Source organism: Strongylocentrotus purpuratus, unplaced genomic scaffold (assembly GCF_000002235.5).
Source record: "Strongylocentrotus purpuratus isolate Spur 01 unplaced genomic scaffold, Spur_5.0 spur5_scaffold_12, whole genome shotgun sequence".
NCBI lineage: Eukaryota > Metazoa > Echinodermata > Echinoidea > Camarodonta > Strongylocentrotidae > Strongylocentrotus > Strongylocentrotus purpuratus.
In genome coordinates, this window is record NW_022145597.1 from 13182985 (window position 1) to 13210909 (window position 27925).

General features: G+C 38.1%; 1 protein-coding gene across 1 annotated transcript in view; it reads left to right on the plus strand.

The window, feature by feature from the left end:
* LOC593353 (dynein heavy chain 2, axonemal) overlaps window positions 1-27925 on the plus strand; it is an 80392-nt gene that overhangs the window by 13965 nt on the left and 38502 nt on the right. Inside the window, exons 16-47 of the mRNA XM_030981848.1 lie at window positions 608-847; window positions 1599-1769; window positions 2320-2448; window positions 3321-3436; window positions 3719-3814; window positions 4025-4225; window positions 4715-4871; window positions 5666-5840; window positions 6673-6836; window positions 7449-7610; window positions 8322-8445; window positions 9095-9314; window positions 9790-9970; window positions 10376-10514; window positions 11296-11456; window positions 11941-12096; window positions 13038-13163; window positions 13545-13655; window positions 14110-14402; window positions 15289-15478; window positions 15891-16071; window positions 16795-16922; window positions 18153-18305; window positions 18941-19066; window positions 19612-19830; window positions 21450-21567; window positions 22236-22372; window positions 23252-23392; window positions 24730-24888; window positions 25288-25532; window positions 26444-26700; window positions 27713-27879. Of these exons, the coding sequence (XP_030837708.1) occupies window positions 608-847; window positions 1599-1769; window positions 2320-2448; window positions 3321-3436; window positions 3719-3814; window positions 4025-4225; window positions 4715-4871; window positions 5666-5840; window positions 6673-6836; window positions 7449-7610; window positions 8322-8445; window positions 9095-9314; window positions 9790-9970; window positions 10376-10514; window positions 11296-11456; window positions 11941-12096; window positions 13038-13163; window positions 13545-13655; window positions 14110-14402; window positions 15289-15478; window positions 15891-16071; window positions 16795-16922; window positions 18153-18305; window positions 18941-19066; window positions 19612-19830; window positions 21450-21567; window positions 22236-22372; window positions 23252-23392; window positions 24730-24888; window positions 25288-25532; window positions 26444-26700; window positions 27713-27879 (5343 nt within the window). The remainder of the gene's footprint in view (window positions 1-607; window positions 848-1598; window positions 1770-2319; window positions 2449-3320; window positions 3437-3718; window positions 3815-4024; window positions 4226-4714; window positions 4872-5665; window positions 5841-6672; window positions 6837-7448; window positions 7611-8321; window positions 8446-9094; window positions 9315-9789; window positions 9971-10375; window positions 10515-11295; window positions 11457-11940; window positions 12097-13037; window positions 13164-13544; window positions 13656-14109; window positions 14403-15288; window positions 15479-15890; window positions 16072-16794; window positions 16923-18152; window positions 18306-18940; window positions 19067-19611; window positions 19831-21449; window positions 21568-22235; window positions 22373-23251; window positions 23393-24729; window positions 24889-25287; window positions 25533-26443; window positions 26701-27712; window positions 27880-27925) is intronic.

A 27925-nucleotide genomic window follows, 5' to 3' on the forward strand; every position in this document is an offset into this window, starting at 1 on the left:
CAGGCATTGACTGACCCTATGGCTTTTGCGATTCTTTTGTTCACATGGTAATTCTAAAACTGATTTTAAAGAGAAGCATTTAATAGGTATCTATCAGGTGAATTTCTACAGTCAATCAAATACATTTGTATTAGCCCCAAGAACTGATAGTGAGTAGGTGGTAGATTACAACAGTTTAAAAATCAAGCAGTTTAGAATACTAGCCCTTTATAACTTTGATTAAATTATTCTTGTAGCACTGTAATCATCGTAGAGTATTCTTCAGTGTAAAGACAACTCATGTCTGGTACGACATTGTTTCTTAACACTGCTGTCCGATGACTCCATCAATGATACACAAAACTTTCATTGGTTGAGGATAATGATCAAATCTAGTTATTTAAGCTTCTACCAACCTTGAATTTGTTGTGCAAGCTATTGTCCACTCCTGTAGACTTTCTCAAGCTAAGTGATCAGTCTATGTCACACGTTTTCTTAGCTGCATCTTGGTGTCCTGTGATCACTGGACCAAAGATAGGTGACAATAGGAACCCAGAGTCCCTGTTTAGTGATGGCTTAATCCTCTTAATCCATATATCCATCAATGTTTTATCCACTTTTCTATCAGGTTCAAGCGATTGTGGACGACTACAAGATCGCCAACCTGACCATCTCGCGCAGCTGCAAGCGGATCAGCGAGACGTTGCTCGTCAAGATCGACGGGAAGCGCATCTATGAGGACATGGAGTTTGAGGAGGAGCAGAAGCTTCATCGGACCAACGCGACCAAACGACTGCAGATGATCCACGAGGAGATCGTCAACACTATGAGACAGACCTATGAGGTGTTCAGGGCGGACGGTCAAGAGGTAGGAATCCTGCAGAAGTTCATCTAGGGGGTGTTTCACAACGATCCTAAGTTGAACTTATCTCTAAGGTGGACTTAAAAATTATGAAAAGCCGTTAGCCTCTTTGAAATATTTTGTAAAAGTTATTTTAAAAGGCGCAAAATGTGGATTCAAATCATTCATATGTTCTATTATCATGGGAGATTTCAAGTTCTTGATGCATAATTTTTGAAAAGTCTAAAATACTTAAATTTTTGCTTTTAAATATATTTTATTTTAAGGCTACAAATGGCTCTCCATATTTAATTCCAACTTAGAGTATAAGTTCAACTTAGGATCTTTGTGAAACACTCCCCCTCGATTTATAGAGAGCTTGATATACTCAAGTGCTATATAAATATATTCTATACAGCATATGAAGGTTCTAGGCCTCTGATTGGTCGAAACTGCAGGCTTCAATTTCACTACTGACTGCTGGGCAGTACGTATAGCTAAAGGAATGTTGATAAAGTATTCCTATTGTGGGATGACCACCTACATTAAAACAAAAATCCCATTCATCATAATTTCCTGTGGAGCGTAGCTGCAAGGTACAATGTTTCTTATTCTAGACAACTTACATCCTAAACAAATTAGTATACATATTGGTGATGTCAGACAGTGAATATCACATTAAGCTGCAGAGTTTTTGCACAAAGCGGACTATCATCGCAGAAATGTATAGTATTCCACTTCTGAATGGGGAATCTATCTTCATTTTTGTCTGCTTTAGGTTCAAGGTTACTGGCATCGTTACACAGAGAAGATGGACAGGATGGTGGAAGAAGCGTTCCGTCTCAATGTCAAGTGGTCCCTCCAGGAGCTCTCTAGGGCCATCAACGGGGACGGCAAGAGTACCCCGAACCCCCTCTTCAGGGTCAAAGTGGTCCTTGATAAGACAAAGGTGAGAAATCATGGAATATTTTTATGATATGATGATGATGATATGTCTTGTTTACCCAGGGTAGCCTCATTAGTATTAAAACTGATGACTGATACTGCCGTATTGTCATTCCTCCCTAAGGGCCCTGCAATCATATGATTACCCTGGCTTATGTCACTTTCACTTACCCTATACATTGGCATACATCCTATTTAATGCTATTGACACGTGCAGGGCAATTGCACAATTGTTGGGGTGTGGCTCTATATCGCTTTAGAGTCTAAAAGATAAACTGGGTGCCTAAATAGAAAGAAAGAGCAGAGAAAGTTTGACAGATGAATTTGCTTTCAAATCCTTGAATTGGCCACAAAGTCACTAATTCGAATCATACTTTAATAAACATGGCTAATTGAGAAAATAAGTTGAATATTGAGTGGAACAGTCAGCAGAAGCAAAACGTCGAAGCGCCCAAAACATATAACATTATCCCCCTCGAATTTCCGTATTCTGGGCAAACATCGCACATCTCTATGTCATATGCAAATATCTCATCCGATTTTCTTTTATCCAGGTTGAGTTCTCCCCCACCCTGAAGAACCTTGCACTCATCGTCATGAACACAAGCAGCAAGCTGACGGCTGCCGTGTCCGTCATCCAACGATTGCCGGATCTCCTGACCAGGAAAAGATCGCAGAAAGAGGTAGGTCAATTCAATTCAATTCCATAATTCCATAATAAAAACAGTAACATCAACATGCAGTAGATATAATGGAAGTACTACATATACATAATTATTATACTTTGGTTGAAGTTAACATAATAGTAAAATATTGACAGTAAAAAAAATTGGAATTTGGTTGCTGTATAAAAACCCTAGTGGGTTTGTCTGGACAGCCACCATGAAATAAGATAGATTTACATAAACAGGTCTAATGTACTGTGATGGCCATGAAGCTTTAGTGGCTGGGCTTGTGATGTTTGCAGAAATAGTTGTGATTTTAAGTAATACAGTGAGAGATACTTGGAGGAAGTTGTGTCTTCTGAAAAGATGGCTACATAAAAAAGAGGAAACATTGAATTTTAGATGTGCCTGCTTTGTTTGATTCCTATATTTTTTGCCATATATGTTACACATTCCAGCCAAAGTTGCATGAGTGAACATTTTTGCGAGGTTTTCAAGAACTATCATTTGTCATTTTGAGTTTTGATTTTAAATGAATATAACAATAACATGGATATTTACACTTGTAAATCATCTTGATGAAGTTATCACATACAAAGAAGCTCTGTAAGTTTCCAAGATAATCTCTTTTGTTGGTCCAAATATGGGAAACACACTTAAAGAAGAAAGGCTATACTGTACATGCACGTGTGTCAGAGAATCTGTAGTAACCATTGTGTACACTATATAGTCAGTTTCATTTATTTGGGATATATAAACAGAAAGTGAAAGAGATACTAATCGTGTTTGAAATGATTCTTGTCCTTCTCTCCTCAGCCTATCTTTGTTGTAATAGATAACGATGAATATGAATCGAATTTCAATTATTTCCTGTCCTTTTCTCTCATCAGCCTATCTATGTCGTGATAGAGAATGATGAAGAAACCAAGAAGATTCAGAAGAGTATCAATACCGGTATGCAAGCCAACGCTCAACATCTCATGACATACCTGGGTACATGGGATAGGTAAGAAAAGAATTCAGTTTTTATATAAAGATAATTTTGCCATACTCCCATTGTTGGAGACTATTACGTATGATGATCTGCAAATGAATGACATGCTAGAAATTGGAACTTTCAAATTTGCCATTAAATGAGTTTAAAGCAGTGCATGTGTTACCAATCCATTTTTGGTTTATCATGGCAAATACTCTTTATCCTATGGTGGAGCATGACATTTTTTGAAAGTTAGTCTTGGTTTTGTAGATGGAATAATGATTCTTCTTTCATTTTCCATTATGTACACAGCTACCGTGAGATCTGGGAGGTCAACAAGGATGCATTCATCAGAAGGTATCAGAAGTGTGAGCCCCCTGTCTCATCCTTTGATGCGGATATTGGAAGGTGAGATAGTCAAATAGCTTGATTGATTGCTGTATTTTTAGTGTACCATGCTAGAAATACAATTATGAATTTCTATATATTTTGTGCCTAAATTTGTTCATTTAATAAGAAAAGGCAATTTCAGAAGGATGCTACATGTACTGTACTTAGAATAATGCAGTGAGAAATGCAGTGTCAAACTAAACATTTTAATATTCCTTAACCTAACAGATACACAGAGGTGGCTAACAATGTCCAGAAGGAAGAGACTGTTCTCAACATTCAGTTTGTCATGCTTGACTGCTCTCCACTCAAGTTTGCACTACTGAGCCACTGTAATGAGTGGCAAAATAAGTTCACCACTCTCCTTGCTGAGATGGCTAGCCAGAAGCTCTCTGACCTTCACAAGTTCCTCAAGGAGAACCAAGAAAAGTAAGAAATCATAAAAGGAATGTTTTGACATTTATTTTTTAAATTTGAATTGTCTTAGTTATTACCCCATTGCCAGCAGAAACTGGAGATGAAACTTTTTTAAACGAAAATGCATGTTCAAGGCATCATTTAACAATGTTAAATCTGAGATGCACGGCCCTAGGTGTTATCAGTGTCTGTGATATGGTGTAATATTGAAGCTCTTAAAAAATTGCGCTTCAATATGATCAAGAAGTGCCTCAAAAAAGTAAAAATCTTTGAGTGATCGGTTTAACCATACTCGTTTTCCCCGATAGACTGTAGTGTTATGAAAAACATTTACATTTACATTTACTATTTACATTTACATTTAGATTTACATTTACTATTTACATTTACTATTTACATTTACTATTTACATTTACTTTTTTCACTTACACTTACCATTTACATTTACTATTTACATTCACTATTTATATTTACATTTACATTTACTATTTACATTTACAGACTGAGCAAGCCTCCACAGACACTAGATGAGTTAGGCGACAGCTTAGAACTGTTGGAAGAGCTTCAGAAAGACCAGTCCGGCATCGAAGCTCGCTTCCCTCCCCTCTACGAGCAGTTCTCAATCCTAGAGAAATACGACGTCCCTATCCCAGATAACGTAGGTGGCTTTGGCTGTAATGATGTGAAAATTCAAACTGATATGGTGTGGTGGTTCAGTCACTTGACTTTCAATCTAAAGGTTGGGGTTCGAATCCCAGTCCGGCACCAACTCCCCTCGGCAAGACAGCAATAATAATAATAATAGCTCACTATGTGCCTAATATTTTGGTTCTAGGCGCAGCACATATATCCGGTCATCGCAGATTCAGGTTTACCCGCAACACATTGTATGCACATTTTCCACTCCCTGGGGAGCATTCTAGCCAGTCGCCATTTTACAAGCGCCACTTGCTAATCCAACTACATTAACTTTCACATCCTACTGGGTACCCATTTAGAATCCAATTAATAATCCAGGTTTGCTTCTCTCCATCTAGGTGTAAATGAATGGAAGAAAGCACTTAGGAGAAAACAGAAATTAATGGTATTTTTGTACTTGACAAACAGGAGGGAAGTCCATGCATATGTCACAATCCACTGACCAAATTGCCAATTTGAGATTTGCTTAGATATAGTTATCTCATATTCCAAACACTTTCTTATTATCGATTGGATTTATTTTAAACTTCCGCCATTCTGTTTCTCTTATTCATTTCTTTATACTAATTAACTCAATACAGAGGTTGGGTTGCCCTTTAAAATGGAGTTGACAATTGAGTTGGTGTCATGATAATGGAAGTTGCAATCATATTTAGTGTTAAAAAAACAGGTCAAACTAGATACCATGATTCCATAGTGCATGAGGAGACACCTTAAGTTGGTCTCAACATCCTACTTTGGTATCTTCCGCAGGTCCGAGCTACCTTGGACGACCTTGGAAATGAGTGGGTGTCCTTCCAGGAGTGCCTGATCGACAGCGACGTAATGCTCAAGAAACACAAGGAGAAGTTCAAGACGGGTCTGATCCACTCTGCAGAAGAGTTCAAGAAAACCTCCCATCAGACCCTGGAGGACTTCCAAACAAGTGGTAAAGCCCAGGGACCCTTTTCACAAAGCCTTTTTTCAATGACAAATGACAAACATCAGTGGCAATTAATCTGCTGAGAACCAATCAGAAGCAAGGATTTCAGTAGCTTATAAGAACAATTGTCATATGTCACTGATGACAAGATTTGTGAAACACCCCCCAGAACTATTGAACTTTGCAAGTAGACAGGTCAAATGTGTCTTGGTGAAGTAGTCACTTTTTTTTTAATAGAGAGGATTAGGGTTCAAATCCCAGCCTGAAACCAGCCTGAAACCTAGAAGACTTTTAAACAAGTGGTGAAGTCTTGAACTATTAAACTTTGCATTTAATGTGTCTTGGTAGAGCGGTTCAGTCATTACGTTTTTAATTAACCCTTTCGCAACAATTATTCTACATTTTGTGGTTTGGCTCAATAACTTTTTATTGAGAGCCCTAAAAATATACCAGATGACCACAAGTAGAAAGGTAAAAGATGTCTACACACACTGCATCCATTTTTGTTTTTATTTGATGCTAGGAATTTCAATAAGGAAAATGGGTTTTAAAACCCCTAAATTAGCAACACATTGAGATATTTAAAAAAGAAAATCGATAAAAACTGGTCGTTTAAAAAAAAAAAATCCACAACACTCTTGACCGTGTAAATTGTTTTCAGAGACATTATATATCATTCAATCATTTTAGTGATAAAAATGACAATATTATAGTTACCAATTTGAAAAAAAATATGTGATCAATTTTGCCCTATAAATACCGTCAATGTGGCAATCCTTTCATCTAATTTCTGAATTGACTTTGAACCTTGATTTATATTCTGCTTCTAATATATCAGGTCCGTTCAGCAGTCAGATGTCGTGTGACGATGCGCTGGTGTCCATTGCTGCGACCAGGGAAAAGGTCACTGACCTGAAGGCCCAGGAAGCGACCATCAGGCGAGGGCTGAACATCTTCAAGATTGACCAGCCTCCTTCTAAAGAGATCCAACAGCTAGATAAGGTATGATGGTTGTATTTGTTTAACATATGCAAGTCAAGGGTCTTATGCAACTTATTTGCGATTGATATCAATCTCAACTATGAACATAAGAGATATAAGAGATACATGTAGGAGACTGCAAACTTGCTATTGATTGGAGGCCTTGCGATTGATTTGGTTCAATCGCAGCTCTTTGTAAAACGGGGCCCAGAACTTGCCAGAAGTCCTGAATAGGCACTCCTGACTGGTTGAAATTAAAGTTCGGTTTAAATTTTAGTTGAATCTAAGCTAAACTTTTGAGACCAGGGATGAGAGCAAAAGATATGGAACTTCAGAAATTAAATGCAAATCTGAAGTAGGCCATCCTGATTTGTTGAAAATATAGTTGCACTTGATTTTGTTAAAAGCTGAGTTTATATGTGACTTTTACGCAAAAGGCCTCAAGTCAAGTCTGTCTGGACTACTGGCATTGAATACTCTTTTGAGGATCAAGATTCGGAGGATGGATAGTCAAATTAGCTTGGTAATTTGACTCACCCTCTAGTGATTAAATGTATCTATAGTCTATTAACTTATCCGCTAGCCAATGACACCGATGATAAGAAATATTCCTTGATAATTCTTATTTGATAGGACTTGGACTTCATTGAGAACGTATGGCAGCTGACCAAGGAGTGGGAGGAGCTATGGAACACGTGGAAGGTCGGCACATTTGCATCCCTGGTTACCACGGAGATGGAGATGACTGCCGGTCAACTCTTCAAGAAGCTCAATAAACTCAGCAGAGAACTCAAGGTGAGAGAGCACATTCGTACATCCTGGTGATTGGTTCATACATGATGCCAAAGAGGCTCAAAGACTATCCTTTTTATTTTTAAATGAAGGTAATAACTCTTCAAACTAAATTCCACTGCTACATGTGTACTTAAATTCATCATGGCAAGAATATAGAGTACAAACAGACATACATACCTTTAGGTTGACGCCTTTGCATTCAGTGTACAATAGAAGTCCTTGAAATCCTTTCCTCTTAGTGTCAGTTGAGTCAGGTTTGGCAAGGAACACAAAGCATCTACTAGGTGATGTGAAGAGGCTTATGTTGGGTTTTGATCCTTGGTGACCAAAGGCTTGTTCAGATAAGACACAGTAAACTGCCGCAAAATGCCTCCATGTTGTTTTTTTAAACGTGTAAATGAATAGCAACTGTGCGCAACTACAGACTTCAACGTATTCACCCAGCTCTGTGTTATAAGAAACATAAATGGGAAGTATATTAAACTTTACACGGCGTTAAAAAAACACAGTGGTTTTCCTGCACCTATCTAAACATCTGAGCAATATCTCGACACCCTTCTGATTCTTAAAAGATAATTTTTTGATTTTGTCATAATTTGTGTATAACCAAAACATTGTTGTTGTTGTCCCATAACCATGTTGTCCCATAATCATTTGGGATACACCTAAAGTGTGCAATACCTTAAAAATTTATTCTTTGTTTCTGATCAGGACAAAAGTTGGGAGGTTGTGGATTTCTCCAAGAACCGTGTGGATCAGTTCCGTCGTACGATGCCCCTAGTCACAGATCTTCACAACCATGCCATGAGACAACGTCATTGGCAGCAATTGCAAGGTAAAGAACAGAGACACCTTTTTTGCCATATTTCATTCTTCATTTGAGACTGCGGATAGTGTGTTCAATATTTTGAAAGAAAAATATTGCAAAATTGTGATATATATCTGGTCCTCACCGTGTAATATGTTCTGATACGTAAGTGGTTATTTCACCCAGTTATCCATTTTCAGATATTAGCTGTTGAAATCAAGTTCAAATTTTAAATGACTGTGAAGAAGTGTGATAGATGTTCATGGGATTTCTTTCATAACTTTCATCTGACTCTGGTAGAGAGAAAGGTCCTATAATAGCATAGGTTGCCGTGACAGTATAATGGGATATAATTGGAGCTCAACAAGCTCTTCTTTTTGGGTGGTATGTCAGTAGGAGTATAGTATGTTTTGATTTCGAAGTTTTACCAACTCTAACTTCCAAATCTGCCCTTTTTCTTTCCCAACCCATCATCAGATGAGCTTGAGAAGATGTTTGACCATACAGCTCTGAGTCTGGTAGAGAGAAATGTCCCATAATAGCATAGATTTCCATGACAGTATAATGGGATATAATTGGAGCTCAACAAGCTCTTCTTTTTGGTGGTATGTCAGTAGGAATGTAGTAGGTTCAGATTTCTAATTCCCATCTTTCTCTTTGTGCAACCCATCATCAGATGAGCTCGAGAAGACGTTTGACCATACAGCCGATGAGTTCACACTTGAGAGGATCATTGAGCTGGGGTTCGACGCCCACGCCGAGAAGGTGTCCGAGATATCCGGTGCAGCCAGTAAAGAGTTGGCCATTGAGCAGTCTCTGTCAGGGATCAGAGATGTATGGGAGGAGACAATCCTTGATGTATCACCTTACAAAGACAGAGGCCATTACAGACTGAAGTAAGTTGGCTATGCTGGCCGTTTTGGTAATGTTGAGTGGAAAGCAATGCTCAAAAAAGTTTGATAATTGGCTACTTGATTTTGTGTCATATGGGTAATGATGGTTGCAAATAATCAATGTTTCGGTCTTGTTTGGTCTAGCTGTAACAAACCATTTAAAGACTTGATTCAATACAACCCTCTGGAATCTGGACTGCCTTAATCATATCACTCCAGCCGACCTTTACTAGTAATCCTCTAGATATCTTTTGGACCAGTTATAACAAGTGGGATAGTTAATGCTGCTATCTTTAAGAATCTGTTTGCATTTATTTTTGATCTTTCATTAACTGTCGACCTCCAATTCTCACAGAGTTACCAATGAGAATTTGTTTTAGCCTTCACACTTTTTCATTTAAACTGCCATTAACCTTCACCTTCCACTAACCTTTGACCTTTGACCTTCCTGTTAACCCTTGACCTTTCATTTTCACAGAGCCACCGATGAGGTCTTCCAGGTCCTTGAGGACAACCAGGTGACCCTGTCAACGATGAAAGCCTCCCGCTTCGTCAAGGCCTTTGAGAAGGAGGTGGACTACTGGGAGAGGACCCTGTCACATATCCTGGAGGTCATAGAGATGACCCTGACTGTCCAGAGACAGTGGATGTACCTAGAGGTAGGGGTTCAAAATCTTCACATGTGAATCTTAATCATCCTTCACCAAACTGTACTTGAACATGTCTGATTGATAGATTGATTGGTTGGTTGGTTGGTTAGGATAGTTGGATTGGTGGGGAAGTTGGTCAGTTGGAAGGAAGGAAGAAGTGCAAAGGTGTGATTGAATTGAACTTGACAAAATAACGGTTTATTTTGGACCTAAGTAAATTTATTATGCTCAATATTCAACCACTTTAACTTTAGACCATCTAATTGAAAATTTTGAAGAATTTCTCATGACTTGCTAATGCTATATGAAAGGAATAATTAGTCAATTGCAGACACCATATCATACGTCTACTAAGCATGTGATTGATGTCCTAGCCATAAAAGAAATTCCCAATTTTATTTTGTAACTGTGTAGAACATCTTCTTGGGTGAAGATATCCGTAAGCAGCTCCCTCGTGAGTCAGCGGAGTTTGACAGCGTTAACGCCAACTGGAAGATCATCATGTCCAGGCTACACAAGGACAACAATGCTCTACGGGGCACACACCATGAAGGTAAATATATCAAAAGAATTCACATGAAAGCATTGAATACAGTTTCTAGTCAATTTTTATCTTGGTTGGTTGGTTGGTTTGTTTTACCTGACTGCTAAGAAAATATAGGTTTACTCGTAAGTAAGCAACCAGGGGATTGACGGCTTTAAGTCCTCTACGATGCTCTTGGTAATAAGGATTAATGCATTACCAAAGGTCACTAGCTTGTTGAATTGGTTTCGAATCTGGGACCTCCTAGTTACAAGCCAACTACTCTACCAATGAGCCATCGCCCTTTAATCTGGTTTAAGAAAGAAATCAGTGGGCAATCTTTTTTCTCTTGGTACTGATAGCCTTCTTGTTATGATTAGCATGCTATCATGTGTGTTTCTAAGTGCAATAGGTTTTACAGATGTGTATCGGTTAGATCTGATTCCCCAGTCAATGGGTTAAACATATCTTTTTCATTCTGTTTAATACACAGATCTACTGGAGACGTTGAATGAGAATGGGAGTTTTAAAAAGGCCAATAAGCTCTAAAATCCCTAAGTTGGCAACACAAACGTAATTTAAAATCATTGTTTCTCAATCAAAATTGGTGATTTTTCCAACTTTTTGCCAACATTCTTTCCCATGTATATTGTTTTCAAAGACATTACATTATACTTTAACAATGTAGCAATAAAAGATGAATATGACTGTTTCCAATTTAAAGAACAATATGTGATCAAGGTAGCCCTAAAATAATAATTCCTGTTATGAAACGGATTAAGGTATCTTTTCAATTCTGTTTAACATGCAGGTTTACTGGAGACATTGAATGAGATGAACAACAAGCTAGAAGAGATCCAGAAATCTCTAGACATGTACCTGGAGACCAAGAGACAGATCTTCCCTCGCTTCTACTTCCTCTCCAATGACGACCTCCTAGAGATCCTTGGCCAGTCAAAGAATCCTGAAGCAGTAAGTTAATGGCTTAGCCAAACCTGTCATAGCTGTAAAATAAATCTCAAAGATGTGAGATAAAAATTAATCGGGGGAGTCAGTGTTGGATATGAGGGAACAAGTTCTTTATTTGTAATCAAATATGAAGGCATTCGCTGTAAAGGCCTCTTTATCTGTAATTGCATGCCTCCACTTGTTTTTAATATATACACTCATTTTTTGTTAGTACTTAAACATTTTATATATATCTTAAATACTGCAATCGTAGTATTTGATCTTTTTTTTCTCTTTGTAACCCCAAAAGGAAAAAGAGCATGTATGGGCTCTTTCCAATAATGCTTTGACTACATTAGTGGAATTGCACAAACAAAACATAACAATCAGAGGCTAAGGCCTAGGCGATATTACTAGCATACCAAGATCATATGTTTTTTTTCTCATTGCTTTAGTTAATTCATTTTCTTAAAAATTCTCTCAACCTTTTTTTTTCTTCTACAAATAGGTTCAGCCACATCTGAAGAAATGTTTCGATAACATCAAGACCCTTAAGATGCACAAGATGGGTATCACTCAGAAGTTTGAGGCCCAGGGAATGTACTCGGCCGACGGAGAGTATGTGGAGTTTGGACACCCGGTGCTCCTAGAGGGCCCTGTTGAGGTAAATCAAGCAATTAATGTAGGATATATTAATGGTATACCGGCAAAAAGCACATATGAAAATGTTTTATTATGTTAATATTTTAATAGTCATCTGGTGTAAGATAAGAACAGTTATATTATGGCTGTACAGTTTGTCTGACTTGGATGATTAGTTTAGATGCTTTTGGGTTGTGAGTAGTGAAACTACATCTATATCTAATAGTGTTGACATTAAATGAACGTATTAGTAATAGACAGCATGATATGGAGAAACGTAGTGATTAAATAATGACTGAATAAGTGGAAGGACAAATATTTGCACATAAACATTGTACAGCTAAATAATTCATACCTTACTAACTTTTGTAATATTTTTATGTTGTCCCAATTTATGTTTTTTTGTGAATGTGACATACAGTCAAACCTGCTTTAGTGACCACCTGTCTACAAAGACCACCTGTCTACAAAGGCCACATTTGTTGTTTCCCTTGATAATGGTTTCTCATTGAATCATGTACTAAAGGAACCTGTCTACAAAGACCACTTTTTGTGTTTCCCTTGGGTGGTCGCTATAGACAGGTTTGACTGTATATCAAAGCTTACATCAAAGTAAGTATTCACCAAGGGTCTTAATTCAACCAGTTCACCTTTCATTCTTGAGTTATGAAAAACACAAACATCAAATTTACAAGGGCTATGAATGATCTAGTTGTAATCTGTATTTATGTATTTGTGAATACCTCAGTGGACATAAGTTGCATTGCATCAAAATGAAAATGAATGTATGAATAGAAGCATTACTATTAATACAATTTTATATTTATTAAATCGATGAACGATATGAAGAATCATATGAAGAATGACTGTTAAAAGAGAATAAATGTTCATTTCATGTTAATTATTTGTATCAATCAAAGATTTAACATGCTACCGTCACTATACTAAATTTATTTTTGACAGGCATGGCTGTGTGACATTGAGAGGACGATGAGATGGACTTTGAAGGATATCCTCAAGCAGTGTAAGATCGCTCTGAAGAAGAGTCTCAGCAAGAGAGACAAGTGGGCCAAGGAATGGCCTGGACAGGTAAGATCACCTCAGTTTAACATTGTATTTACCAGATATGTGCAGATAGTTTACATTTTATTTACCAGACATGTGTGTGTAGATAGTTTACATTATATTTACCAGACATGTGTGTGTAGATGGTTTACATTGTATTTACCAGACATATGTAGACAGTGTATATGGTATTTACCAAACATGTGTAGATATTCTACTTTGTATTTACCAGACATGTGTAGATAGTTTAATTTGTATTCACCAGACATGTGTAGACAGTTTACATTGTATTTACCTGATATATGTAGATAGTTTACATTGTATTTACCAGACATATGTAGATATTTTACATTGTATTTACCAGATATATGTAGTTAGCCTGTATGCCTTCCTTTGTTCTTATAGATGTTGATCACATCAAGTCAAATGCAATGGACTGCTGATGTCACTAAAGCCCTGGCCACTACCAAGGAAAGAGGAGACAAGAAAGCACTCAAGAGTATGAAGAAGAAACAGGTAAAAAGATTTCTTCAGCTTCAATGTTGATGCTATGTCATGGGCCCCGTGTGATAAAACTTACCACTGACGGTAACTATGACATCAATATTAACTACTACCATGGCAACATCACCCAACAGCCGATCTTATTGAGGTTACCATGGAAGTTATCAATAATGGTAAAGATACCATCAACGCTACGGGCCCTGATAGATATCGCGCACGTGTCGCGTAGTCCCATATACATTTTTCTGTGTACAGTGCTTGTAACTTTACCAAGACTGGGCCAAATTTCTTATCATTTTGATGATTCCAGAACCTTGCAGAACACACCAATACTTATATGCTAGATGATCACAATGCAATCGCATGACCAGAACTGGTCTTTACCTTTAAGAGACATTCATAGATCTAGATGTAGTTATTCTTATCATTATTATCATCAATTCTTATTTGTGATGCCTTCTTCCAGATCTCCATGCTGAACAAGTTCTCAGAGATGATCCGGGGCAACTTGCCCAAGATGGTACGAGCCAAGGTGGTGGCCCTGGTCACCATCGAGGTCCACGCCAGGGATGTGATCGAGAAGCTGATCAAGGCCAGTGTGAACGATGTGACCGCCTTTGAATGGCTGATGCAGCTCCGTGTCTATTGGGACAAGGAGATTGATGACTGCGTGGTGAGGCAGACTAACACTCAGTTCCAGTATGGATACGAGTACTTGGGCAACTCTGGACGTCTGGTTATCACTCCATTGACTGACAGGTAGGTTTGAATTGAATGGGTGAACTGAATTGAATGGAACCGTAATGAACTAACCGAACTGAACTGAACTGATTTTAACTGAACTGAACTGAACTAACCAAACCGACTTGAACTGCACTGAACTGAACTAACCAAACTGAACATAACTAAAAATGAACTGAAATGAACTGAACTGAACTAACTGAACTTAACTGAACTGATCTTATCTGAACTGAACTGATCTCAGCTAACCATGAGCTGTTTATAAGCTGTCCCAATGTACTAAATGGCCCGAATTCACAAAGGAGGTTTGTCGACAAACCTTGGTTTTCGTATGTCATATGACGCGTTTTACGCGTTTTTTACAAACCTGGTTTGTAAAGAACAAAAGGAGGTTTGGCGAAACAAAAGGAGGTTTGAGCTCAAACCTTGGTCTGAGCTCAAACCTTGCTTTGTGAATTCGGGCCAAAGAGTTTAAATGAAAATGACCTGACCTGCATGATCTGTCAAGAACTGACATAAACTGACCTGCATTGCATTGATTTGATTTGCACTGAAGCAAAGTAAAGTGAACTAAAATGTTCTGATTTTAATTCAATGACCTTTTTTGATCAATGGAATCAAAATGAACTGAACTTAATTGTACGACTCAAATGAGTTGACTTGGCCTGGCCAGAGCTAAACTGAACTGAACTGAATTGAATGGAATGGAATGGAACGGAATGGAATGAACTGAACTAAACAGAATGAATAAATGACCAATGTGAACTGGAAAAATAACACAGAACAGAGTTGACATAATATGAACAATTGAACTGATTTGTAATGAACTGAATTAGACTGAACTGAACTGAACTAGAATTTTGCAATACAAACTCATCTTATCTCCTCTCTCGCTTCTTTTCAGGTGTTACATGACCCTGACCACTGCTCTGCATCTCCACCGTGGCGGTAGCCCCAAGGGACCGGCCGGTACCGGCAAGACCGAGACCGTCAAAGATCTGGGCAAGGCCCTGGGCAACTATGTCATCGTGGTCAATTGTTCAGAGGGTCTGGATTTCAAGTCTATGGGACGGATGTTCTCTGGTTTAGCTCAGGTAAGAACTATATGATAAAAGCCAAAAGATCGATCAGTAACTCTGTATTACAGGATATGAATTACATGTCCCCGTGAAAGTGACTCAGTAACATTGCCTCAGATTATGAAACAAAATTTGATAACACTACAGTCTATTGGAAAAAATGAGTATGGTAAAACCAGTCACTCAAAGATTTTTACTTTTTTGAGGCACTTCATGATCATTTTGAAGGGCAATTTTTTGAGGGCTTCAATATTACACCATATCACAGACACTGATAACACGTAGGGCCATGCATCTAAGATTTAACATTGTTAAACGATGCCTTTAAAGCCGTTGGTCCCCTGATTGCTTACTTAGAAGCACACACATGCTTTCTTAGCAGTCAGGTAAAACAAATCAACCAACCAAACCATTCTCTTTTGTGTAGACTGGCGCCTGGGGTTGCTTTGATGAGTTCAACCGTATCAACATTGAGGTATTGTCCGTGGTGGCCCAGCAGATTCTCTCCATCCTCTCTGCCCTAGCTGCGGGGTCCTCTCGCTTTGTCTTTGAGGGGCGGGAGATCAACCTGGTCTGGTCCTGTGGTATCTTCATCACCATGAACCCTGGTGAGTTGAAGGGTTAAATATTACTTAACAGAATATTCAATTTTGAAAATAAACCGGTGATTGGTACGAGATCAAATAATAAAATTAAATAGAGACATACAGAATTAATATTCAATTTTGAAAATAAACCGGTGATTGGTACGAGATCAAATAATAAAATTAAATAGAGACATACAGAATCTATTTATCTGTCACTTATCGGAATAAAGCACAAACAATGATTGTTATTTAATTAAGGCCCAAATTCACAAAAGAGGTTTGAATTTAACTCATGGTTTAAATCTTCATTTACATAACCCATGGTCGAAAATTAATGCAAAATAAACCCGACACAGTCAGAGCTCCGTTGTGAATTCAGGCCATAGTGTTTTTCCATTAGTTTAAACGGTTTATGTTGAGTTTAAGATTTCTAACTCATTCGCTTCTGCCTATGTTGACGTATGTCTTTTTCAGTGCTGCTCTTTGATTGAATTTTGCATAAATCTAATTTGAATCGTAGGAAAACTGATGTAATAAGAGTTGTAAGTTAAATTTGTATTGACTACTGCAGTAAGAAAGAAGATTTACCTCCATTTGATTATCTTAAATAAATTTAAAGTGCATTTCCCTAAATTGCAAGTAGAAAACGCACCTTTTTTCAAAGATTTTTTTTCCTCTTTGTGCTTTTCTGCCCCACTCCCTTGCACCCTTCTCTCTTTATCGTTTTTTCCTCATCATTTGCAGGATACGCTGGACGTTCTGAGTTGCCAGACAATCTCAAATCCATGTTCAGACCTATCTCTATGGTCGTTCCTGACTCTGCTATGATTGCTGAAATCATCCTCTTTGGTGAAGGTTTCAATAATACCAGGGTAAGATAGATATATATTTACTTCATCCCTTTCATTTTAAATAGTTTTCATTTTGTGGCAGTTTTTTTTAAGGCCTTTACTGTGTATGAATGTTGATGAATGAGACTTGTATGGCGCCATTTATCTGTTTCAAATATTCAAAGGCGCCCGCTCCTCCAGTAGTCATGGACTACACATTTGCTTGAAAAAAATGGGTTTCGAGGCCTTACTAAAAGCTTTCGGGCTTGTCGGTGTCCAGGGATAAAAATCCACGTTCAGACCTATCTCTATGGTCGTTCCTGACTCTGCTATGATTGCTGAAACCATCCTCTTTGGTGAAGGGTTAGGGAATACCAGGGTAAGAGAGACTTATATTTCCTTATTGCAATTCATTGCAAATGCAAATGGTTTTTAGCTTGTGTTAGAGACGTTTTTTAAAGGCACTTACAGAGATGCCAACCAACGAAATATGATTTTGGCTCTTGAAAATACGACGTTTCATCTTTTAAAAAAAAACACGATATAAACCGTGGAATCATATAGAAACATGTACAAGTAAACCCCAACAAATCTTTTCTCATTAAAGAGCAAAGATCTTACTTGCCTGTTCTTACCAGTAAAATATATTTCTGACATATTACTGGCCCTTGTTTTTCTGAAGTGAAGTATATAAATGAGCCTGTGAAAGAAGTGCTAATGATGTACAGTATGGCCGCTTGAAATAGGAAGTTGCAATAATACACAACTCCAAAATAGACTGAATGTGATTTTCAACCAATTGACTCTACATCAAATATGTTCGAAAACAGATGGCAATTAACCTTCCTTCCAACTCTGCGCAGGTCAGTGCATGCGCAGATATGATACTGGGGAAGACGATAAGACAAGGTTTTTTTCTAGAGTTGCATACCGTATTTGCCGGCGTAAGGGCCGCAGTATTTTTGGAATAGAAAATACCAAAAAGTCGGGGTGCGGCCTTTGCGGCGAAAGAGTAAAAAAAAAAAAAATCAAGTCAAAACCAGCATGAATTTGGTACAGGACATTTCAACACATCTTACCAACAATTTTATCTTGCATTGTTGACATGAAGACGAAATTTTTTTCCCTCTTTGAAATGTCAAAGTTGGGGTGCGGCCTATGCGGCGCTGCAGCCTTATTGCCGGCAAATACGGTAGAATAGTGCTTACTTTTTGTTGTTGTTTTATAGCATTGATGTTTATAATGAAATACTGCTTGTCTCATCTTAAACAGGTTCTGGCCAAGAAAGTCCACACTCTGTACTCGCTGGCCGTGCAGCAGCTGTCCAAGCAGGACCATTATGACTTTGGTTTACGTGCTCTCACCTCCGTGCTGCGCTACGCTGGCAGGAAGAAGAGGGGATTCCCCAATCTCCCAGATGAAGAGGTATGGCATGCAGTTAATATTTATGTTGCAAGAACAAAGAGATCAAAAACCAAATTTATTAAAGAGCAACGATCTTGCCAGCAGAACTTACATACATACATATAGATATGCCGGGTAATAAGAAGATAACTTGAAATAATTGTCATTTCTTTCATCTTTCATTTATTTTATTTCATTCTCGAATAAAAAACAGAAAAATATGCATCTATAAATATGAACAATTTTGATGCAAATACACAAGTACAAATTAAATTGGAAAATGAAAAGAGAGAATTAGAATAAAGCCTGATAGGCCTTGTGGGGTAAATTCCCACAAAGAAAAATGTTAATAGTTTGCAGAAATATTTTCAGTTTTACTTCAAACATATAACAAACACAACAGAAAAAACAAGTACAGTATCAGAAATATGTAGATAAAATAATCAGATTATTGCGACTGATATAAATCATTCATATTCAAGTATGAGATGATCTTTAAGTTTTTTTTTTAAAGCGGATGTAGTTGAGCAAGTAAAAAAATATTTAGGTATAGTATCCCATATAAGTGGTTAACTATAAAGTACTGCAAAAGGTAGATTTGACTTTCCATATATGAAATATCTGTAAACACTCACTCACTTCTTTTGTTTTTCTAGGTGCTTTTGTTGGCCATGAAAGACATGAACACTCCCAAGATGACCACAAATGATCTCCCTCTCTTCAACGGTATTGTTTCTGATCTCTTCCCTGGCATCGATGCTCCGGTGATCGAATACGGAAAGGTACGTTCAGATTAAACCAAGACGTGAAAAGAGAACTCGTTGGCCCAAATTCAAAGGAGGTTTATCTGAATCGATGGTCTAAACCTCCACAAGCGTAGTATGCGCGTGTTCTCATGTCCAGTGGCCAATAAGACTCTAACGATTACATGCTTATATATGCTAATTCAGTCCATCGTGGATGTTTAACCTACGGTTTAGATCACGGTATAGATTTAATGTCATTTGGGAACTCGGGCTATTGGCGTGTAGGTGGTTTTGTTATGTGTACTCCATTTCATGAATGATGAAGGAATATGTAGAGATTAGGGCAAGATCTAGACATCAATCCACATTTACCACCCAGGTGTAGAACATGAAAGGAATTTATTCCTTGAATGTGTTGAGCACCTTAGAGCAGCTGAGTAATAATAGCACTTTGTAAAGTAGGTGCCTTTGTTTTAGTTGTATTGTTAATGGCAAAGAGAGATTGCACCGTCTATTAGTTATGCACTTTATCAACTCATCTTCTTTCTCGTTATAATTATCTTTTTCTTTCTCAATACCAGATGAAAGTGGTGATCGAGTCAGAGCTGGTCAACGCTGGCCTTCAGCCCCTCCCATCATCCGTCCTCAAGGTCATACAGCTTTACGAGACCAAGAACTCCCGTCACTCCGTCATGATCGTCGGTAAGACCAACAGCGGGAAGACGACGTCGTGGCGTATCCTCCAGTCGACGCTGTCCAGGCTGAAGAAAGAAGGCGATGACACCTACAATCTTGTCAAGGTACGGAATTCATTAAAGGGATTGGGTATCTTTGCCTCAGATTCTCAAATAAATCCTGGATTTAGCTGATGCTGCTATTATAATTTTAAACCTCTAGGTCAGTCAGGAATTGCCATGACATTTACAAGCCAATCACAAAATTTCAAAAACTGTTTTCCCCACAGTTTTTAGAACACTACAGTCTATTTTTAATTTTTTGAAGCACTTCATGATCATTTTGAAGCGCAATTTTTGTAGGGCTTTAATATTACACCATATCACAGACACGTAGGGCCGCATCTCAGATTTGAAAAACTGGATCATTGTTAAACAATGCCTTTAAGCTAACTTTGAGCTGCTGAAGCTGTATTCTGAAAACGATGTTATCTTTGATGTTAGGGAAAATGAGGTTGATAGAGGTAACACATCCAAATTGCACAGAACTTACACTTACAACATGTGCTTGCACAGATGTCTCTTTTGACTAAGCGCAAACACAACCAGCTAAGTCCGGACATTAACCAATGTCTTAATTGTCCTAATTTTGATTTGTTTAGACAATGAACACCATTTTGCTAACGTAAAATATAACATGATTTTCAGAATAACACTCCGGTAAAAGAATAGCATGTCAATAAATATAGGTTTTAAATTGATTATTGATAGTTTTTCATGGAGTAGATAGGGTATTTCAATCAGCAAAATATAAACAAACTCACAAAAGCTTGCTTTGTATGCCTGCATAATAAGTAATCATCACTTGCTCATCAAAACTACATATTATAGCATGATCAGACTACAGAAAAGTTATACGAAACTTCTATAAAGAAAACGTTCAAAGAATCATTGTATAGCGAAAGGAGTGTTAAGACTAGAAAAAAATTTCTAGAAAAAAGATTTAAAACTTCTCCACAGAATCGTGAAATTCATTATCTATGCTAATTTATGCAAATTTATTCAAAATCACAAAAAATGATTCTTCTCCTTCATTTCTCGACCGATTTTGATTTGGTTTGCTTTATCTGGAAGAGCTAACTTTGGTACACTAAACTTCTACACAGAATTTTGAGATTTTGCTCCATTGATTAATTATGGTATTTTATGCAAATTTATTCCAAAAATAATTTTAAAATCACAAAAAATGCTTCTTCTTCATATTTTTGACCGATTTTGATTTGGTTTGCTCTATCTGGTAGAGCTAAATTTGGTTTACTAAAAATATACACAGAATTTTGAGATTTTGCTCCATTGATTAATTATGGTAATTTATTCAAATTTATTCCAAAAATAACAAAAAATGCTTCTTCTCCTTCATTTCATTTTTAAAGTTTTGTTCCTTTAGTTTCTATCTAATCTTGTAGAGCTGAATAAAATTATGTCCCTTCCAGGGTATCAAATTTTAAATTTTTGACCAGTTCAAAAGTGTACCATAAAATTTACGATATTTGTTGTTGCGAGATGCGGATGAGCGCTATGTCATTGACGTTCTGGTTATCTTTCTTTACTCATTACTTTGCTGTTTTATTGTTTTGCACTGATAAAGGATAATATTTGTAGTGTTGAATACTCAGTGGAAGTGTTTGCTAGATTTTAAAAAAATTCAATGACTGACCATCGACTCCTTTTGTTTTTGTTTGTAGGAGTTTCCCATCAACCCTAAAGCGCTGTCTCTAGGAGAGTTGTACGGAGAGTTTGATCTCAACACAAATGAATGGACGGACGGGGTCCTGTCTAACGTTATGAGACAAACTTGTGCTGGTAAGTGTCTAGGATATTGGATTGGCATATGTGAGCACTTGTAAAATGGCACCTGGCCGGAACCCTCCCCAGGAAGCGGAGCGTGTGCACTAACATTGCGTAAGCAATTGAATCAAATGACCGGGGTAATGATAATTACTATGTAAAGCACTTAGAGGCGTAGTATTAGGTAGAATACATATGTGACTGATATGATTATTATTATTATCATGGGGATGGTGATGGTGGTGTGGGAAATGATGATGATGATGATGATGATGATTATAAATTTGGCTGTAATGTTGCAGATGATGATCGTGTGATGATAAAGTAACAATGATGTTGATGATGAAAACAACCATGACAGTATTAACAAAATAATTGTGTTTAAAATATTGACATTTGCTGAAAATTATGGTAAAGATGATGGATGATGATGATTACAATGAGGAAGATCATGATGGTGATGATGATTATGACCATGACGGCGATAGTAATGATGATGATTATGAAGATAAATTTTGTCAAAACATTTTTTGTGCAATGTAAATAAAGGGATACTGAAAATGTTAACATTTGGGGTTTTACCAAAGGGTACTATTTTTCTTTGAAACAATCCTAATCAGTCATACATGCTTTATTAACTAGGTAGTCCCTTCTCTTTCTTTGACTTTCCCTGACTCACCTAGATGAGAAGCCCGATGAGAAATGGCTACTCTTTGATGCTCCCGTCGACACCCTGTGGATTGAAAGCATGAACTCTGTTATGGACGACAACAAGGTCTTGACTCTCATCAACGGTGAACGTATTGCTATGCCTGATCAGGTATGTGGAAAATATCCATTGATTGTCTTATAGCAAAGGGAATATTTATAATATTTATAGTATTTCTGTTACAGTGAAGTGATAGGAGTATCGTAAGGATCTAGGTTTATCATCTGACAACTCAAAATCTAAAGCTTTGAAAATTGCAATTTGTCGAGCTGAACACTAGCTATCGACTTGATGGTATCATCTCATGTGGAGTGTGCATACATAATGACTTTACATTAATTAAGAAGCACGGCTCATCGCCTCAGCTTTGCAGGCAAGCTGATTGTTCTACATGTTTTGTCGTCACCGTAACTATGGTGATTCTGATCCCTGTTGACCCTTAATTTGGAAGGGGGACGAAAATGAGGTTTTAATCTGATTTTGTGCAATACTGAAAGGGAAAATATTTGTCATTCCTTTATGTTTGTATTCTACATCCATTCAGCTTTCTATTGATATAAAGTTGTATTTTCATTGGATAGGGTCTTCAAGCAGTGCGACTTTCTCTGCCCGCAGAGTGAAATGACAGATGTATTGCAAAGCCCACTGCCCAGGAGATGGTCCAAATGTAGTCCTAATTTGGAACAAAATACAATAGAATTTCATATGGACATTTAAACATGTAAAATTCTAATAACCTTGAATGGTTGTATTAATAGTAAAAAATCAAATGAAGGATGCATGGGGAGCCCTTAGGCGGAGAAAAGGCCAAATTAACTCTTGTATCAAAGTGACGCTATCGTCATATGCAGAGTAGAAAGAAAAAAAAAGCTGATTTTACAGATTTAATTGGAACACAATATGAGCTATTCAAAGGAGAAGTAGAAATTGTGTTTAAATTTTCCACCAGTTTCATAGTTATGTAATATTGTGATTCTGTTTGTGTATCAGGTGACCCTGCTGTTTGAGACTGAAGATTTAGCGGTAGCGTCTCCTGCTACTGTAAGCCGTTGCGGTATGGTGTACACCGACTACGCTGACCTCGGCTATCAATCTTACGTGACCTCATGGCTCTCTAAGATCAAGGACAAGGTATGAAACTTGATCTCAAATCTTCAGCTGATTTTCGTACTCCTTTTGTTTTCTCTTTTGAACGACCATCGTTCCCCTATAGACAAGATCATAGATGGTGTGCCTTGAGCATTTATTTCAGGTGGATTTGGCACCTTACAAATCACATATATGTTATTAGATAGTAAGCAAATAATTACCGTTGGTGAAGGTGATGGGACAAACTATCACTTCCGAGGCGATCTGGGTGTAGCTATCTTTCCGAAGCGAAGCTGAGGAAAGATAGCGTATACATTCTGATCGACGAGGAAGTGATAGTTTGCAATCGCCTGAAACCAAAAGGTGGTTATTTGCTTTATATTCCACATCTAAAACAATTTAACTACAAAAAGAAAAGGACGTGTATGCATCTACATAAAAGACACCTAGGCCCAAATTCACAACAAAAAATTTTAAGTTTAACCCAACCACTTGAGGGTACGGTGCGCGTATGTGTTTTATTTAATTGCGCTCATTGGTAATGCGCGCTTAATTACGCCTGTTTTAGTGCGCTTTTGGATAATCTTCAGTGAAAGTGCGTTGCCCTGTGTAGATAGTACCTCTATCTTCAGTGAAAGTGTGTTGCACTGTGTAGATAGTAGTACTATCTACACTGTGTAGATAGTAGTACTATCTACACAGTTAAACGAACTTTTTGCTTCTCCCATCAATAATGGGCGAACTATCTTTCATCACGTGATTTACTTTTGACCAATCGTAGAGCAAGATTCTTAGTATGTAGAATATAACAGATATTATTTACAAGGTATCAATTTAGGGGGAGAGGGTAGTTTTCCTTATGGGATAGTTGTTTGGCTATGCTTCATAATACTTTCAAACCTGTTTATAGCGACCACCGAAGGGAGACACGAAAAGTTGTCTTTGTAGACAGGTTCCTTTAGTACATGTTTCAACGAGAAACCATTTTCAAGGGAAACAAAAAATGTGGTCTTTGTAGACAAGTGATCACTAAAGCGGGTTCGACTCTACTAGTCTTTGATGTAAAATAAGTGAAAGAATATCAATTAATGCTGTAAAAATGAAATCTCTATCTGCATAGATGGGATCTTTGATTAAGATCTGTTTTTGTTGTTTTATTTGCTTCAAAGTGTAAAATTAATGATAAAAAACATGTCTAGGTACTGTAGTTACAAGGGTTGCAAATCTTTTATTTAGCATCAGCATTTGTCATTGGATGTTGAAGAAAAAAAGTTTGTAAAAGTTCACTGATCAAATCCTTCATCATTCAATCAGCCACTGTTAAAGTGTAATGTTATTGTGTTAATCCACATACGTTTGCTACCATTCCTCTTCAATAGCAACAACAAGACATCATTCAGCACCTCATCGACAAGTACCTGATGAAGATACAGGACTTCAAACGTCACAACTGCAAGGAGCTGGTCACCATCTCGGAGCTTAACGGAGTAGCTTCCTTCTGCAACCTCTACTCGGCTTTGGCTACCGAAGAGAACGGGGTAAGCTAGTAAAAAATAATAATTATAATAATGATGTAATAATCTGGATTTACATGTATGTAGCGCTCAATACAAAATACTGTTTCTTAGCGCTTTACAGATATTATTGCACCAGTCATCGGATTCATTCATGCACAATGTGCACCATCTCTACTCCCTGGGAAGTAGTCCTACCATATGGTCATCGTGATGACCTTTGGTAATTACGAACACAAAGGCTTTTGTCATCCTATCAGGTCCCCATTTTTCTCCTGGGTATGGAGTGGCAAACGAAGAGTAATGCCTTGCTTAAAGACATTAGTGCCGTGTCGGGGATCAAACCCACAACCCACATTGATAAACTTGTCTGAAAGCTTTTTCAAATTATTAACCTATACCCTTTGAACTTTGACTCTTCAGGTCAACCCAGCTGACAAGGACAACTACGAGCGTATGATAGAGCTCTGGTTCCTGTTCTGTCTTATCTGGTCTGTTGGCTGCACCGTCGACGAGGACGGCCGCAAGAAGCTAGACAACTACATCCGCGAGATTGAAGGCACCTTCCCCAACAAGGATACGGTGTATGAGTACTACGTGGACCCTAAGGGAAAGAGCTGGTCTCATTGGGAGGACAAGCTCAGGAGTGGCTGGAGATATCCAAACACGTGAGTTGATTTTCTGGATTTCTAGCTGTACACCTTGGTAATACACGTCACGTTAACGAAATACACAGCGTACGCTTCGCTAAACCCTTACTCGCGGAGACTGTTTTGGGAACAAATAGGCAAGGAATACGAAGGAAGAGATAGGAAAGTGACATCCTAGTAGGCAGTACCTTCCAGAAGGCATATAGAATTGCACAAGATAGGAAAAAATTGTTTGATAAAATATGTTTGTGAAGCCAAGGTCCTTAGGGACATGGTGACAGCTTACCTTACCCTGGTAAGACTGCAGAGAAGTTATCAGTTATGGTTTCAGGATATCAATTTATTAATTAAAATTCATGAAGTGTGATTGCACATGTGTTTGGACACCATTAGCAAATGTTGAATGGGTCAAGACATATGTAATATATGAGTTCTTTCTGTTAATTTATCTAGCTGCATGGTACCAGCAATGGATGATAGATGCAGTGTTTTATGGATGTGTATAGAACTTTGTCTATTATATAAGCAGAATAATTGAAAGGGAAGAAGCTCACACAGTTCTGTATGATTCACTTGATCTAAATTATAACTCGTCCATATTCAATTTTTACCCTCTTGATCTTAAAGGCCATCTGTATTAGTTTATATGAGGGATTAGACCACCCTGCAAGGTCACCGGACAGGTGGTTATCTCATCAAATCAGCTCTCAATTAACATAAGAAAAAGAGGATCATGGGGGACCTACGGGCACCGATTAGGCATTGGTTGCCATATAGAGGGCGCAAGAAGCTATAAGTAGTGCAGTGGGGCTTTAATGATGTGAGAACTAAGCATTCTTTCTTCAGCCAAAGGAAGGGTCATTCGGTAGAATTTAAGAATGATAAATTATGGCATCTATCCCTTACCCCTCTTTCCATTCTCCCGGCAGCTCGCCCTTCTACAAGATTATGGTCCCCACCGTCGACACTGTCCGTTACAACTTCATCATCCAGGCCTTGGTCACACGAAAGAACCCGGTCCTTCTCGTAGGTCCAGTCGGTACAGGCAAGACCTCGGTGGCCCAGAGCGTGTGCTCGAAGCTTGACCCTCAGTCCTACAGCGTGCTGACCATCAACATGTCCTCCCAGACCACGTCCAACAACGTCCAGGATATCATTGAGAGCAGGGTGGAGAAGAGGACCAAAGGTGGGTGCTAGCGAGCTTTTCCAGAAGAGTTTCAGGGTGTCCATTTCTTTTTTTTCAATTCAATTCAATTCAAATGAGGTTTTATTCAAGACTTGTCAAAAAGTCCAAAGACTAAAAATGCAAGTCTACATCAAACATACAATCATATAAAACAAAGCATTAAAAAACATATATATATATACATATAAAGAAAACCTAGCAAATGAGAAAAGATACATAAAAATGAATAAAAGTTTACATCAAAACATCAAAGCAGTAGAAGAAGTCTAGTGATTCCAAAAGAAAATCTGATTTACATGCACTCAATAGTGGATGGCATTTTTAGACACCCTACTTTTCGTTATTGACATCCAATTTTGAAATCCAAGTTAAAGCCTTATGCCCAGATTACATTTGCCCCGGGGGCTGTACGATAAATTGGTCTACAATTTTTGGGGCATCGTAGGAGGCTACATGCTGCAATGTTTGTGTTTACATTACGTACGAGCATCGTGCAATTAGAGAGCTGCTTTGGTAAGATAACCACCTGCCGGTGACCTTACAGGGAGGTCTAATCCCTCCTGGCCAAACTAGTGCAGAGGGGCTTATATTAAGTTGGTTTTAATAGAATCAGAAAAATAGGAAAACACTTTAGTTAAAGTTTGAGAAATATCCGATTAAGGAATGGGATGTTTTCATAGCTCGTTTAAAGAGAGTGCAGCATGGCAAGACTAAGTGTCTTTCCCTGGCCTGGCTCGAGGTATAATACAACTACGGTCGACGCGACCGCAGCATGATCGCAATCACATGCCTGCACAATACGCAAAACTGAAGCGTGAGGAGAACTTCAGTCTGTTTCGCGAACGCTGACTATGTAGAGATATGGTCGCTGACTACCGTTAATAAAGTCCTTTCATTTACGTGCAGTTGCCCAAAAGAAGACGTAGATGGCGTTAACTAGTATTTGCCAAGCTACACGGCCTTTAATTCTCAAGACATTGATGAGATCTCCTCTTCCTGTGTGTCTATCAAGGTGTGTACGTGCCCATCGGTGGCAAGAAGCTGGTGACCTTCTTGGATGACTTTAACATGCCTGCCAAGGACACCTTCGGCTCTCAGCCTCCCCTGGAGCTCATCAAACTCTGGGTGGACTATGGCTTCTGGTACGACAGAGTCAAGCAGACCACCAAGTTTATCAAGGTAAGATCCCAATCCCCAAAATGGTAGAACATTTGTGGTACAGGGA